Below are 16,619 nucleotides of genomic sequence, written 5' to 3'. Positions count from 1 at the left end.
CTGCTACAGAAGGATGAAAGAATGAAGCTTGCTCTCACACTCCAGGCACTAAGATTACTGGTATGTATTACAGTCAGTTGACTAAGAAACCCTGGCTAATAATAATAATAAATTTTAGGTGAACTCAAGAAGTAGTTTTGGATTTCCCCCCCCCCCTTTGAATAGCAGACCCATGGCCTATACAATAACATGGTTTGTTTTTTTTGAAAAATTCCATTAGTTTATTGTTGTTGTTTTTAAAAAGTGTACTATCTAGCACAGGGCTAACAAACCCAAAGGTTCCTTGGATCCGTGTAAATAGCTGTGCAGTCCAATAGAACCCAGGCATTGCTCGGCACTTGATTAGGTTTTCTTTTGATCCTTTGTCAGTTTTAGTTTTTATGAGTTGGTGTAGGAATAAAAAGTACAAATCAGTATACAACCTGGGGGGGGGATGTATACAGTGGTATCTTGGGTTACATACTCTTCAGGTTAGAGACTCCGCTAACCCAGAAATAGTGCTTCAGGTTAAGAACTTTGCTTCAGGATGAGAACAGAAATCGTGCTCCGGCGGCGTGGCAGCAGCAGGAGGCCCCATTAGCTAAAGTGGTGCTTCAGGTTAAGAACTGTTTCAGGTTAAGAATGGACCTCCGGAATGAATTAAGTACTTAACCCGAGGTACCACTGTACTTTTAATTCCAGTTGATTTACATGTGAAGGGCACATGCTTTTCCCAGTAGGTGTTAAGTGCTTAACTTTGCCTGGATCATACCCTAAGGTATGAGAAACCTATGTCCCTCCAGAAATTGCTGGCCTCCAACCCATCAGCTGCCACCATTATGGCCAATGGTCAAGAAGTTAACCAGGAAATATGTCTAGTGGTGTTAACAATGAAAGAAACAGTAAAAGGATGTGAGTGTCGTACACAACATCTAAAGTGTCACAGATTCTCCATCCCAGCCACAAACAAATAGGTTGTGACTACACAATCTAAACCAGAAAAATATGGAAAGTTTGAATGTACTGTGCATCCTCTGTCTTGTGTGTGTTCAAAGAGATTTTTTTAATACAATACTGCAGGCATTTCCCCATTCCACAAGCTCCCCATTCTATAAGCTTAAAAACAAAAAACAAGGCAATCAGTGCACCAATTCAAAATATGCCTAGTGAATTTAACAATGAGAAAAACCACTACTTGCAACATGCTTTCTCTTTAAGAATTTCCATAGTGTTGAATAAGGCATACTTAGGATGGTGTATATAAATTATAACTGCAGCCTATTTACACTAGAAACCTCCTGATAGTAGTTTTAATTAATACTGTGAAAAGAAAAACACATCTGCTTAAGTCTCTGTGGGAAACAGGACAAATTAAATGGCTTAGTTAAAAAAGTTAGTACTCCAAATATGAGGAGATGTGTTTTATGCCTCTTTTCTCACCTTTGATACATGCACATGCTTATTGAAGCTGATTGTAGAAACTAATCTGAATCAATTTTTTACATTTCTCTTAAAGTGCCAGTTCAGAGTTTCTTAAAAAGAAGAGATTGAATCCAACTAACTTTTACTCAAAGAAGACTTATTGAAATTAATTTACCCCAGTTAATTTCAGTACATCCACTCTGAGTATAACCAACATTGGCCAGCCCCCAATGTTTACATAACTAACAGCACAATCCTTATCATGCCTGCTCAGAAGTAAGTTCCATTGAAATTCAGTGGGGTTTATATGCAAGTACAGAGTTAGTAATGCAGCCTAAAATAATAGAATGTTATTTTAATGGAAAACAATTTCTAACATTATTCTTGTAGTGGGTGGATTCATTGCCCAAGATTAATGTGAGGAAGAATGCCTAAAACCAAATTTGATCTAATTTTATCATTTAACTGATATGCTACCAAAAAGAGCAGAAGCCAATTTGTATGCATCCCAACCATCCGCAGAGAAGAAGGTTGTTCATGTTGCTTTGTCAATGAAGATAACAGTAGAAGCGGCTCCACCACCAATATACACATGTGGGCTGAGATCCTGAAATCAGTTACTGAGTAAACCCTGCTAAATACAGGAGGACATTCCTGAGCAAACATGCACAGATTGTACTGCCGATCCTTCTCTCTCCCTCCCTTCTTCATTTTAGATAACAGAATGCGCTGGACATTGATGGTTACTCGCCACACTTAGTGGCTGTAACAGTCCTCTTTCTGAACTCTAGGGCGAGTCATCCATCAACATCTTCGACCCGGAGAATCATGACAACCTCACCACATTTGTTCCAGATGTTTACACACACACACACACACACACAGAGAGAGAGAGAGAGAGAGAGAGAGAGAGAGAGAGAGAGAGAGAGAGAGAGAGACCCCACTGCATCCACAACACCATTGCACAACATAAACTTTCACGTCATGAAGAGACAAAGCACTAAGGGGGACAAGTGTCCCTTCGAGCAAGGTCTTTCTTGTCTTTCCGCAACAGTAAGGAGCAATCCCCTTCCTAAACAACATTTCCCCTCATCTCCCTCCTCCTCCTTCTCCTCCTCCTTGAGGCGGTTGGGAATCCTTTCCTCCGTTCTTCTCCACAGCATCCTTGCCTAGAGGATCCCTCGTCAATCCCCGTGCTTCTGTGCAAACGCGCTCCAACCGAGCGCCCCTTTCTGCGTCTTCGCGAGGCAGCTCTGCCTATCTGCTCCGTCGTCCTGGGAGCTCCCCTGACTGGCTGAGGAAAGTCCACTGCTTTGATTCCGTCTCCGCCCCCTCCCCTCTCCTCCCCTCCCGAGCCCTGGCATTCCCAGTGTTCAGGAATGTGGCGAGCTGGCTTCTGGCCGGAGAAGGAAGGACCGGAGGAAGCGAAGGCGGAAAGTAGGTCTTCCCTGCCGCTGCTTCGCTTCTCCCGATGCCTCTGCTCGACCGCCTGGTCTTTCCCCCTGGGATCAGCCTCTCTCTTTAAATGCACAGCGCAACCCTTGGCGAGCTGGTTGCCAACAACAACCACCCCAAAATGCCCGAAGTCCCAGGCGCTGGAGAATAGACGACCCGGGGCAGAGGCGTGCTCGCGCGATTGGATTTACAGGTGCTGGAGGGTTCCGGGGAGCTCTCCGAGGTGCTGAACACTCGGCAGCCTCTCCAAGAGCTCTCAGGCTGAACTCTCCCTTCCTCCGCTTTCCCTCCTGGATTCCCTCATGACTCGGACACGTTCGCTTGGGAGGAGGTTGTGAATTCCTCACCATATCATGGCCCGGATTAGATACCTGCGTGCAGCTGTCTCGGGATTCTATCTGTGGGAAGCTGCGGTGCTGCTCAGGTGAGTCTCCGCTAGATCTCCCAGATGTGCCTTACTTGGTGTGATTGCGCGGCAGAGGCAACGGGACTCATGGACGGAGCTGTGGAAAATGCCTCTTCCACTCGTAATACCCCCACAGACGTCGACTAGCAAGCGAGATTTATGTGGACATTCTGATACTGTTGTGCAATAGTCTCTTGCATCCCATACCATTGTTGTTTTGTACTCCTGTGCCTGACGTTTAAATTTCGCCTCCCCCTCCCCAAGTTTGGTTCTCCTGGAGTTCTGTATCCTGTTTTGTCCGCTATTCTGTTACGAAGCATAGAATATTACTGAGCAATATTTGAATTGTACAGTGCTTATTCAGAACTAGAAATATCTCTGTTATTCTTTCACACTGAAATAAATATATGACAATTAATCCCGAAGAGCCAATCCCAGGTCCCAATAGCTGCCAGCTTCACAAAGAAAAGAAAGAATTTGATACTGGATGGTTTTCCCAAAACTACACTGTGTGCTGTCTGAGTCAGATATTCAAATGTGTATTTTAGTGGGTTGCCCCACTCTCACTTGGGATATTTCATACAGAACCCTAAAAACAATGATTATAGCCCATCCCACAGTTCAGTTTACATGTCTGAATTTAAGCCAGTTTAGTTTTATTAAAATAAAATGCATCAAAATTGGCTTAAATCTAATAATTTTAACTTATTTAAAATCCAACTCAAGTACCTAACCATAAAAACTAGAACTAAGTGAGGACTTAAAGGAGTATCCAAGCTATATATATATAACCCTTCATGATAAAAATAAAATTCAAAACAGTGGTATCCTGCTATTGTGAAGAAAAGCATGCCAAAATAATAGAAATAATAGGCTACTCATGTTATTATCTGAAGAACTTTCCATACAGCATACATGACAAACATGCATGAGATGTTGAAATATTATGCACATATGCATATTCAAATAAAAAAACATGCAGGAAGAAAACTGTTGTGTAAGTGAAATTCTTTTTCACATACAAATATTCATGAGCTGTGCTACAAAAACATGGAGGGACCCCTGAAATTAGCAAGTATCACCTGAAGCTTCTGCATGTTTGTCTGCATGTTCTTAATCTGCATTATGAAATGCAAAACTAATTTCTTTAGGTTGTGCCTCAATGTCATGGTGGTTATAACATTAATGGAAGGGAATGGTATGAAGTAGATCTGGTGATTATTTTATGGCATGGCTGGTAAGATAAATCTTGTTTTTTTGAAGGGCTCATGTACAAAACAAGTAACTGAGCCTCCATTCTCAACTTGGTGAAAGGGTATTACAAAGGGCTCTTTAAACCATTTTTATTCAGTGGTACTATACTAGATGCATTTCTGAGAAGCAGAAGTCAAACTTGAAGCCTTGCACCCCCAACTCATTTCAAGTTCATATTGACTCCAGAGGTTATTGGGTTATAACTTCAGTTGACCACCAGCCAGGATGGACTCATTTAATTTCACTTTCGCAGACTGGTAAAATGATCAAACTCTGGTTAAAGGATAATAGCTATGATGGTACTAGGAAGGGTGAGAGGGTCAAAGGGAGGAACTCCTAATCAGGTTGTTATGGGGAAAGTGCACAACATTGTGAGGACATGAAGAGCTAGAGTGGGAAATGAAATGAAATGAGCCCTCACTAGATATGCCATTGGCATGTTATTTACAAGCCACATATTTCAGCTTTAGCTGTTAATTTTATTTTACTAAAGCAGATGTGTTTTTTAATGTATGACAAAAATTATTAGGAAGCAGCAAGAAATGTATATAAATCTCTTGAAATAAAAAGTGCACACGCTTAAAATCCACTTACTTTGATGGGACGTAGGTGCACCTGGTTTTTCTTAGAGTGAGAGAATTCCTGGTATACTATTAAAAAGTGAGGTACTAGTCTATATGCTAATAGTAATCTGAGTCTTCCCACGTTTGTGCTTATGTGAACCACTGATGCACAAGACGGAATACTTGCAGACACAGCAGAACCCAGAGATACACACAGGCAGGGCTTTTTCAGGGGGAACTCACAGGAACTCAGTTCTGGCACTTCTCAGGTGGGTTCCAGCACCTCTCTGGTGGGCGCCATTGCCATTCTAAGAGAATGAGAGAGGTTCCGGGATCGACAATATTTAATTTTGTGGGGGACAGAATGTTGAATTGATGAGAGGGGGATAACCATACAACTGTGGGGGGGGGGACAACAGAGTGGGATGCCTGGAATACAAGAAGATATTTGTATTTGTCTACCTATTTGAGTAAGTCACTTTTTTGATAACACTGAGAAGTTACTTAATGCCTCAGGTACTGGAGACAGAACTGTCTGTAGGCATCAACTGAAAAATTAAGGATATAATGGGACTGAGATAATGTTCAGCTTGCTTCCCCGAAGAAAAAAACCCCTCAACCCAGCCCAATAAAAACCCCAAAATGGAGAGGGGCATACCATCTCAATGACAATTGAGCATGCTCACTGGGCATGGAATGTTAACTGCTTGTTGGAAGGAAAAAGAACAACTGGGGAGAGGGAGATGTTATGGCTTGAACCTAGAACAGAAACACTCCTAACCTGCTTTTTTGCCATGTGCCCCACTTGTTTGGAGAGTAGAGGCAGTAGTCTCAAAATTAGTCAAATGTGCCTAACATCACCCCATTCCATGTCCAATACGTAGGGGCCAGCAGACCTGTGTATGCTGAAGATCAGTAGACAATACCTCTGATCTTTTTGTGGAAAATGTATTTCTAATTTTGGATAAAATTTTGCAAATGTGCCAAAACTTAGAGGTAATATACTTTCCTTTTTTTAAAAAAAAAAAAGCCAACAATAATGAGAAGAGTACATTTTGCTTTTTTTATATATAGATGCCACAATGCTTCAGCCCCCTATCTGAGTGAGAGAGAAATAATCTCAGACAATAGTTGAGAGGTAATGACGCATATAAAAGTGTTTGTGACAAGTGAGAGTGACCTCTAGTTTGAGGGATCTGTTCTTGAGTCACAACAGGGAAATGGAGCGAGTGGGTGTGTTGAGCAATAACGTAGGAGCATAGAATATAAGAGCTATCATCCTATAATTTAAAGTTAGAACTAATTTTCACTTGGAGGTGTATGTTCTCATCCAGCCATTCTTACAAGAAATTCACCAGAATATGTATTATGTGAAAAATCTCCAGAAGCAGACTCTCTTTTTTTGCTGCATTATTCTGTGTGGTGAAATAGTCTTAGAAATGCATCCCTGTGTGAAATATAAGACTACTGTTTACCAAACCATACAAAACATGAGTTATATTCTCACTGCTTTGGATTCACTATGTGTTCAGCCTATGATAATTAAAGGTTTTATAGAACAAAATAAAAGACAGAGAACAGGCATGGGATGAGATGAGAAGGGAAGGAGTTTGTGCAGTTTTAAGACACAACACCCAGAGTGAAGTGAGACTGAGTGAAATTATGTGGATGGAAATTTCTGACATATCACAAACTCTAATAGCAAACTCATCTGATGGGTGCTGAAAAGACTGTAGCCAATTCAAGGCCACTGAAAAACAAGAGAGCAGTATCTGTATGCCCAGGGGTCCCCAAGGTTTGCAGAACTACCAAAAATATTGGGGTGGGGGGACTAAACAGCCAAAGGAGGACTGTGAATGCTCAGTAGTAATGGAATGCTAAATGTTGGAACAGGGAATGGAATGGAGTAGCCTAGAAGACCACATGGTTGGCTAGCTGAACTCATGAACTGGAGCACTCCACACTGCAAGATTTTATAAACGTTGTATAAATATACTTGTATAAACATAATTAGAAATAGTTACTATAAGAAGCATGGTAACATGCCCAGGATAGTGCTTTATGTTCCTTTTCCCCATGAGTGAGAATACTGAGCAATAAAAAGCACTGATGTTGATACCAAAGTATCATATTTAGATTATTTAATGAAATAGGGAACATGGGAGCTTGCGCGTGCGCACACACACACGCACACACACACACACACCTCAACCAGTCTTTGTCATCCTATTACCCTACAGATGTTTTGGGTTACAGCTCCCATTATACCTGACCATTGGCTATGATGGCCAACACTGATGGGAGTTGTAGTCCAAAACATCTGAAGAGCATCAGTTTGGCAAAGGCTGCCTCACACTGGGAAGACATTAAGGTAGGTCATATATAGTTCATGCTCGGAAGGTTACTATTTCAGGAATAAGAACCAAATCTCAAAATGAATGTATATTGGGCTCCGAACTACATCAGGAATAGGAAACCTACAGCCTTCCAGATGTAGCTGGACTGGGCTAGGCTGGCTGGGGCTGATTAGAAGGTCTCAGGTTCCCCACTGTTGCTCTAGGATAGGTTTCCCAAACATGGGTCTCCAGCTGTTTTGGGACAGCAGTTCCCATCATCCTTACCTAGCAGGACCAGTGGTCAGGGATGATGGGAGTTGTTGTTGAACTGGAGACCCAAGTTTTACCTAGCAGGACCAGTGGTCAGGGATGATGGGAGTTGTAGTCCAACAACAACTGGAGACCCAAGTTTGGGAAACCCTGCTCTAGGCTAAACAGCTTATTGTGATTCAATGGGGCATATTTTTGCATCTCTAATTTTCTTTGTTATTTCTTTTGAATTCTGAAACATATAAAACTTTAATAAACATACACCACATTTTTCATTCTATAAGACGCACCTGACCATAAGACACACCTAGTTTTTAGGGGAGGGAAACAAGAAATAAGAAGCCTCCTGAATGAAGAGGGAGCGCTCCTCCCTCTTTGCTCAGGAGGCTTTGGGCAGCGCTCCCTCTAGCTGTTCTGGCTTCTGGGATAGCCCATGAAGCCTCCACAGGGGAGCGGGATGAAGGCTCCCCGCTGCCCTGCGGAGGCTTCGTGCAGCTAAGCCAGAAGCTAGAACAGCAAGAGGTAGGCAGGAATTAGGTATGTTCTAAATGGGCCTGCATTGCACCTAAAGGACCAGGTGCATAACAGGGGTGGGGACCTTGGTAATATGGCACCCTGTGTGAGGCTAAAATTTGGGCCAAAGCCGCCTTTCCAAAGGGGATGCTGGGCTTTGAGAAGGAGGCACAAGGCTCTGGCAGAGTCCTAAAGTTCTCCTGTCTTCTTTCCAAAGCCGGGCAAGCACTAGCTAGACTTTGGGAAGGAGGCCAGAAGACACCTCTTTGGCCCCTGCATCCTGTGTTGGGGAACCGGTCACATTGTCCTAAATCTGCATTTGTACATAATCTAGAGGTGATTCTACCTTGTTGCTAGAAGTATAAGGGTCAGAGGACCTGTTTTCAGCTATGGCTCAATAGATATAGCCAGGCAACAGTAATCTATGTTCTACTTAGTAACCTTGCATCTAGACTGCTACAATGTGCTGTATGTCAGCTGCCCTCGAATACTATATGGAGATTGCTGCTAGTGCAAAATACAGATACCAGGATCTTGATGGACCTGATAGATGTAATGCCATGTAACACCAGTCTGAAAAGACATGTCCTGGATGCTTATTCTCTACCAAGCCTGATTCAAGTTTTTTTGTTTTGACATATAAATTCCTGAGCAGTGTAGGACTTGGTTACCTGAAGGACTCTTCTCTGTTTTTTAGTTGTTGCACACACACACACCCCAGAAAGCAGCTCTGCATGTCTGGCTTGTGTATTATTATGTTTACAGATAGTTGGAGGATGGTTGTGGTTGTGTTATGGTTTTATTATTGTTCTTGTTTTAATGTTTTGACCCATTCTAAGGTCTTCAAAAGCATTAACACTATTAACGGGAAGTATTTGATTTCTATGGCCTTCAAACTTTGCAGATGCATTTAAAGTAGGTTTTCAGCCAGAAATAAAAAGTTAATTCCAAAAGTTCAATATAGAGGAATTAAAATATGTGCCATCAAATACTTCCCATTAATAGTGTTAATGCTTTTGTTGAGGGGAAAATCTGAAAACTGGAGAAAAGATTGTCCTGTTTTCATATTATTTGACTATGTTTTTTACAGGAAAAACATGATATAGGCCATTATTCTTTTAGTTCATTGTTTAGTATTTCCTATATAGCTGTCTGCTACTGCCACTACTTTACGATTAAGAAAGCTAAGGATTGGTACAATTAATCTGTCACGAATCTTTATGCTCGTTTTCACATTCTATTCATTTTCTTCACAAATCTTGGTCAGGGCTTCAAATTCTTTGTCAGCTATGGTTTCCTTATACGTTTCAGAAATTGGTCTAACAATATCTCATATCAAAAGAAAATGTAGTAGGATTGTTCTGCTTTTGGAAAACCAGTATTTTGTTATCTCCTTTGATTTTTCTGCTTTCACACTCTGATGTATAGATATGAGTAGCTGCAGAAGTGCACACCGAGGCTTGTTAGGACATAGCTTCAGAGGCATTCTGTGTGAAGCAATTCTGGCCTACTATGCTGCCTGTCCGTTTAAATCCCATTAGCATGGCTTACCCTGATACAACTGGCGTGTAGAATTGCATAGAGCCAGGCGACCAGGCAAGGCCTCTGTTATGGTGCATCACAGATGCGTCATCTCCTGTACTAGTTTATCCCACCATCTTTTCTCCAATGCCCATGCAAACAGCCGATTGCTACACTTGTACAACTATCAGGAATATGTCTGTTACCAGCATAATGCCATTGGTCATGTTGCGCTAGCAAACGGATTGGGAATTCTGATGGCCACAAAGGTAGCAACCTACAAAGCATTCAAAAAGAAATTAAAATGGTTCCCTTCATCTTGCTCCTGCCTATGCTTCATTTAGAAGCACAGTACAGGCTTCTAAATGGTTTTGTGATTATTATTATTTTTAAATATTCTATTGAATGTCCAGTACAAAAAGGTTTAAACCTAATAATAAAATTACTAAATGTGACCAAAGCTGCAGATTTCAGATGACTTCATCTTAGCCAAGTCAGTGAAAATGAACTTAGCTTAAGCTCTCTTCTTGAAGTCATGGGAGCAATGGGACTGCCATGCCAAAACTAGAAATTGAACGGCTCCATGCAGACTTTGACACATTACAGAGTGGCTATGTGATTGTTCTATGGTACATAAGACCTTGTTAATTCTCTGCATTCCACATTCTGCACACATGGACTCAACACACATTATCAGCTTGCCCATAGGAAAGTCTAAGTGAAATAGTTCATCTTTCAGATGAAGAAAAAGCCAAGGCTGGAAACTATCATGGGACTTGGCAGTTTATAAGACAACCAAATTAAAATGATGCTTGGATTTGTATTTACATTTCACACCTCATGCTGTGCTAAACTCATTTTCCTATTATTAACCATTCTTAATATGTTCCAAGCTAACTGACTTGCTCTACAAATAGAGGTGAGTCACTCTGGAAATAATATTGTTATTCTTTACAACACATGTCACTAGAATTCCAAACCACAAAACAGTTAAGTAAAGAAAAATACAAAAGTTAGTGTCAGTTTTGATCCCTTCAGCTTTAGATATTAAGGACTTTAGATATTGATGACTCTATACTACATGGACTTGTGCATGGAAAAGCAATCAAAGAATGTGCAAACTCCTCCAAAATAATACTAATTTCCCTATGGGAAAGTGAAATTATGAAGCAATGCGTGAAGATGCAGTAAACTGTGCCATACTAGATGCTGCTGCTTACTTTTAAAGCCCCACATCAGGGGTGTGCAAGCTCTGGCCTGAAGGTCTGATTAAGCTCACCAGGCCTTCCCATGTGCCCACAAGGCCATTTCAGCCAAGCCAACTCAGTCAAAATTAGGGTTGCAAGCACTGCTGTCCAGCTGATTAGAGGTGGGGCTTCCATGGGGCTTCCCAAGACCACAGGTAATGCCTTTGCCCTCACAATTTGATTTCAAATCATGCAAGCAAAAAAAGGATCACCTGCACACTTGTCTAACTCGCCCAGTTGTCAGACTTGCACACCTGTCCAACTTGGCATATGGGTGGTGAGAGAGATTATGATCTGGAATGATCTGGTCTCCATCCAGGCGCAGTTTCTCACCCTTGTCATAAATACCTGAAAAGGGCTCCTCACTCTTATCAGCCTGTCCATGCTTTAGGAGCAGCAAAGGGGACTCTTTCTTGAATTCCACTGTCAGTTCCACTCATTTCACTGTGGCACTCCGTTTGTGGAATGCTCTCCCACTTCAATACATAAAGATATATCTATTTTAGCCTTCACCTCTGTCAACCCTTTTAAAATTGTCTTCTTTTACTGGTGTTTTAAGAAGCGGGCTTTGGTTTTACTGGCGTCTTTTATAGGTTTGGGTTTTTTATATTGTTCCCCGCTCTGGTTCTTGTATTGATCAAAGGCAACATAAATCTTTTTAACAGATAGATTGAGAACATTTACTAATACACACAGTGTACAAAGAATCAAGTACATACTATTAGCTAAGTCAATATGATTAATAATTATTGGTAAGAGGGTTACATGATGTGCATGTCTGATAATTGTATGTTTGGCCCACAATTCAGATTATGAGTAATTAAATGTACCGTATGTTTCCATGTACAGTGGTACCTCGGGTTAAGTACTTAATTCGTTCCAGAGGTCCATTCTTAACCTGAAACTGTTCTTAACCTGAAGCACCACTTTAGCTAATGGGGACTCCTGCTGCTGCTGCGCCGCCGGAGTACAATTTCTGTTCTCATCCTGAAGCAAAGTTCTTTACCCGAAGTACTATTTCTGGGTTAGCGGAGTCTGTAACCTGAAGCGTATTTAACCCAAGGTACCACTGTATAAGACAACATTATTTGCTTTTTAAAAATAAATATATTTCAGATAAATATTTTAAGGGCAATGTAAGTTTAACAGTTAATGTGCAGAATAACTGTGCCAATTTGCAGTCTTATGGAGAATGTGCCTATTAGAGATTATGCGTAATGACAGAGGAATGTGCAGTATTAGGGCAATATATGCATGCTCTCAGGAGCCTGTTGGAGCCAGGGGTGGCTGCCCTTCCCTCAGGGAAAAGCCCTTGCAAAGTATTTTCTGCTGGGTGGTGCTGGTGGGAATTCTGCAAGGGCATCTGGAACACTCCACTCTTGCCAAAGCTTGGCAAGTGAGGAGGGGGGAAGCTTTCCAGAAAGCTTTGGTGCTGTAGATCAGCAACAAAGCAGAGCTTCTCCACCAGTGGTTGAAGCAGTGGGGTAGGGTAGGAAATGCTACCTCTTGCATCTCAGCAATTTGAGGCAGCTGCTTCACCCCACATCATCCATAGGTCAGCTCTGGCAGGAGATTATTTTTTTTGACCAGGAAATTTGCACAATTCCCTCTTCATAGACAAATTATTTGCACGATTTCTATGAGGCCTGGTAACGGTGCACAATGGCAAGTTGCTATGCACATTAACTGCCCACTTTATATTCCCCCTAACACATATATGCGCTAACTTAACAGAGAAAATAAGTGTTAACTCCTGTATTAATGCAAGTTTCCAAATAGTAATGATTGCTGGTTTTACTGGGCTAAATTTCTCCTTGAACGGTGAAGTAAAGATATTATAACATTCATTCCTCGCTAATTCCACCGTCCATTGGAGCACTATTTATCTTTCTATTGAATTATCTTCGAACATTATTGAGTTTGGTAGGCCTCCAATGTATTCAAGACAGAGTTTAATTTAAAACTGTTATGCCCCACATTTCAGTTATCGATAACTGAAATACATCATCACTTCTCTAAGTCACTTACAAAGTAATAAAGTATGAGTTTAAAAACTCAACAGTCATTTAAGTGTCATAAGGAATAATAAGTCAGCCATATTTTCAGAAAGCTACTAACTAGCCATGGGTCATAAAAAATGAAGTGTACAGTATTAGAAAGTCTTCCAATAACAAAAGGCATCATTGCTGCTCCATTACAATTTTAAGGTTAGTCTTATTCTGATGGTAAGTCAATTGGTTCCAAAGGGTTGGGATCTCTATGGACAAGATGCTGCCTTTGCAGAAATTTTATCTCCAACATAGATAGGATATGAAAACAGCTCCTTCACTAGATCTTTATGGGTGGGTGGGTGGGATTTTACAGAAGGAGATATTCTTAAGATACACAAGGGCTCTTTAATGGTAAGAATCAGCTCCTTAAATTTCATTCTTAAGTTAAGACCAACCCAGTGCAGGGGTTGCAAAAATCAACAGAATTATTCATCCATCTTGTTTTTTGTTAGAAGATCCAATATCCCCTACATTTTTCATCTGTTCTGCAAGAGTAGCCCTATGAAAAAAATGTGTTGTAACATTTGCAAAGGCTACTTGGCCACAACTCATCACAGCCATGACATTGGGATGCATTGATGGGGCTCTTGATAGGTCTAGCAAGTGCCCCAGCTTTTCCCCATTGATTCTGGAACATGATACTCATCATCCCCTGATTCTGTTTTGCAAAGAATGTGGCAGCATGTCAGAAATCAGAGCAAATGTGCACAAATTGGCCAGGGAGAGGTCAAATTTAAGTCAGTCCAGAGAGATGAGATGCTGTTGACAGACTGAACCATTTGTGTGCTGATTACAAATTGATCATGTAGCTTTCCCCTCACAAATGATTTCTTCTTCTTCTTTGGTGATCACTTGTAGCCAAGTTAGATTGTCTTCCATGAACACGGTCTTAACAGTGACTCCATAAGTGACTGTGGAGGCCAATTCTGGATCCACACGTCCTTCCACAGTGGGGACATACGTTTCCGGGTGGGAGTTGATCATGGTGAGGGTTTGCCAAATGTGCCTTCACACGTTTCTCTGTTTTGTCCTGAGTTTGAGCATCTTCCAAGTCCATGACACCTTTGGTAAATGATTACAAGATGCCAGCAACCTTCTCCAAGCTCAGCCTCAGATGAGGCTGCAAAAGCTCTCCTGAATGGAAAAATAATCTTCTTCAAGTCCTTCAATTCTTCTCCAGCTCAGACTAAAATCTGACTCCAAAAGAGTGGTCAACATCCTTCCTGCCAGCACCTCTTAAACAAGTGATTCGTAGGTCTGGCAAAAAGAGGATGGGATGATTATCTAAGCTTTGGATTGTCTCAGAGTTCTTGCTGGTTTTTTTCTTTAATAACTTGTATCACTTCTAAATTAATCCAAAACTGGGGAGAGCTTGCCCATCTCTACAATGAAAAAAGGAAGCATATATAATTTCTGCTTTTTCCTACACACACATACACAAGCAAAATGAAAGGGTTTTCATTCCCATGGCTTCAAATTTTCTAGAACTTTTACATCTCTCATCTGGAGGCTATTGATCTAAACCATCCTGTTTCACTTTGAGGAATAAATTAAAACAAAAGAAGAAAATATATATTGCAGCTGCATTGAGAGCCTTGTAATTTGCCTTTTGCAGTATTTCAGTTTTACAGTTCACTCAGATGAGAATAGATTTTGATAAATAACATGGAATAGTTGTAGCTCTGTGCAGCATGATTTATTGATGATATCTCCCACCCACCCTTTCTTGGTCAGGAACACTTTATGTCGACGGAGCCTTTGGGATTCCTCTCCTCTTCAAAATATGAATAATGTTATAATGTTTAACCAAACAGTATCATCCTGTTTAATTATTCAGAGGAGTTTAATTTTCTAGCATTTGGAATCAATGTGCTATTATGAAATAGCAATGCATTTGTAAAGAAAAAATCAATAGCCTTGGTTTTAATATAGCCTAAGCTTTTAAAACCAGCATTTTAAAATCTTTTTTATTTTATTTTATTTTATTTTACAAGCTCTACATACTGCTTTTCACTAAGTTTAAATCCCATGGGATCCCCCTGCCTTCCATTATGGTACTAAGAACATCCAGTATAACCTATAGCAGGAGTGGGGAAATCTCTTTCTATGGCCCCAAAGAACTCCCCAGATGTGATAGGCCTCCAGTGCCCACCAATTCTTTAAGAAGGTCCTGATCTGCACCACCAAGCATCAGCCAGGTGATGGCTTCTGACAAGACCATATTTGTATATTGCCCAGGGGCTACAACTGTGGGGAAAGGAGTATGGTTGGGCACCTTCATTCATCTCTTTGATGGGAGGGACCCAGCTGCAGTGTCTCCTTCTCACCTTCATTGGCATATTGCTGAAATCCAAGAAGCTAGAAAATGTTATTGTCCACATCTCTGGCATGGAAGAGGAACTAAAATGTTTCCCATCCATTCATATAAACAATGTAGCTCTCCAAAGCCAAGTTAGTGAAAATTCTCTTGGTGACCTCTATCCAGTTTCCATTTTACCTTCTCTTAAGACCAGCCGTTGCCAACCAACTGCTCTCTAGATGCATTGGACTGCCAATCCCACAGAGGCATGAGAGTGATGGCTGGAGCTGGTAGAAGAGTTTGAATTTGATATCTCACTTTATCACTACCCGAAGGAGTCTCAAAGCTGCTAACATTCTCCTTTCCCTTCCTCCGCCACAACAAACACTCTGTGAGGTGAGTGGGGCTGAGAGACTTCAGAGAAGTGTGACTAGCCCAAGGTCACCCAGCAGCTGCATGTGGAGGAGCGGAGACGCAAACCCGGTTCACCAGATTACGAGTCTACCACTCTTAACTACTGCACCACACTGGCTCTCACTGGTAGGCATTTGTAGTCCAAAATATCTAGAGGGAACCAAGCTGGTGAAGGCTGGTCTAAACACTTGAAGTCCAAGTGTTGTGTTGTTTTTAAAGCTGCTAATAAAGATATGCAGAACATGAGGAGAATAATTACATGCCTTCCTCATATATAAAACTTGCATTATTACTCATGGAAGCTGTAACTGCAATGGTAATAAAGAAATGTGCCTTTATATTGTGCAACCACTCATTAAAGAGTCTTGTTTTGCAAAGGCAGCATGTGATATAACTGGGCAATTCTTCACAGAAACTATCTGTGAGCAAAATATGTCTCATTAGTTTCTTGTTAAGGTTCCCTGCACGAGTTTGTTTTTCTGTCAAATATATAAATACATAGCCGCTAACTGTGTTTCTACTTACTCCTTCACTTGCCGATGTTACAGTAACTAGAAGTGACCTACAATGGAGCTAGGCTAGGCTAGCAAATCTACCATCTAGGCTAAACATATATAACTTAGTCATTGTGACACTGGACTAAAAACCCGAAAAGCTGGGGGGATGTTTTTGTTTTGTTGTTTTGTTGTTTTTTGCATTTTCCTATGTCAGGAACAGGCAGGAATCTGAAGGTTGTGCAGAGGAGGCAGAGGGGCAGGAGAATGATCCAGAGAATTGAGCCAGTGATTTGAGTGGTTTTGTTCCACCTGTGAAGCAGGGAGAAAAGACTCAGAGGTGGGGGAAGAGTTGCTGGAAGGCGCAGAGGTGGAAGAGGCTGTCCCAAAGAGAG

General features: G+C 41.3%; 1 protein-coding gene across 2 annotated transcripts in view; it reads left to right on the top strand.

The window, feature by feature from the left end:
- Window positions 1-2,589: 2,589 nt before the first annotated feature.
- GLRA3 (glycine receptor alpha 3) overlaps window positions 2,590-16,619 on the top strand; it is a 73,804-nt gene continuing 59,774 nt past the window's right edge. Inside the window, exon 1 of one of the 2 annotated variants that reach the window (XM_082237244.1) lies at window positions 2,590-3,280. In XM_082237244.1, coding sequence (XP_082093370.1) covers window positions 3,210-3,280 — 71 coding nt within the window. In that variant the 5' untranslated portion in view covers window positions 2,590-3,209. The remainder of the gene's footprint in view (window positions 3,281-16,619) is intronic. The other variant, XM_082237243.1, reaches the window with a different exon arrangement.

This window comes from Podarcis vaucheri, assembly GCF_965113315.1.
Source record: "Podarcis vaucheri genome assembly, chromosome: 9".
NCBI classification, from domain to species: domain Eukaryota; kingdom Metazoa; phylum Chordata; class Lepidosauria; order Squamata; family Lacertidae; genus Podarcis; species Podarcis vaucheri.
The sequence above is the reverse complement of the archived record's forward strand: the minus strand, read 5'-3'. Positions and strand labels throughout refer to the sequence as shown.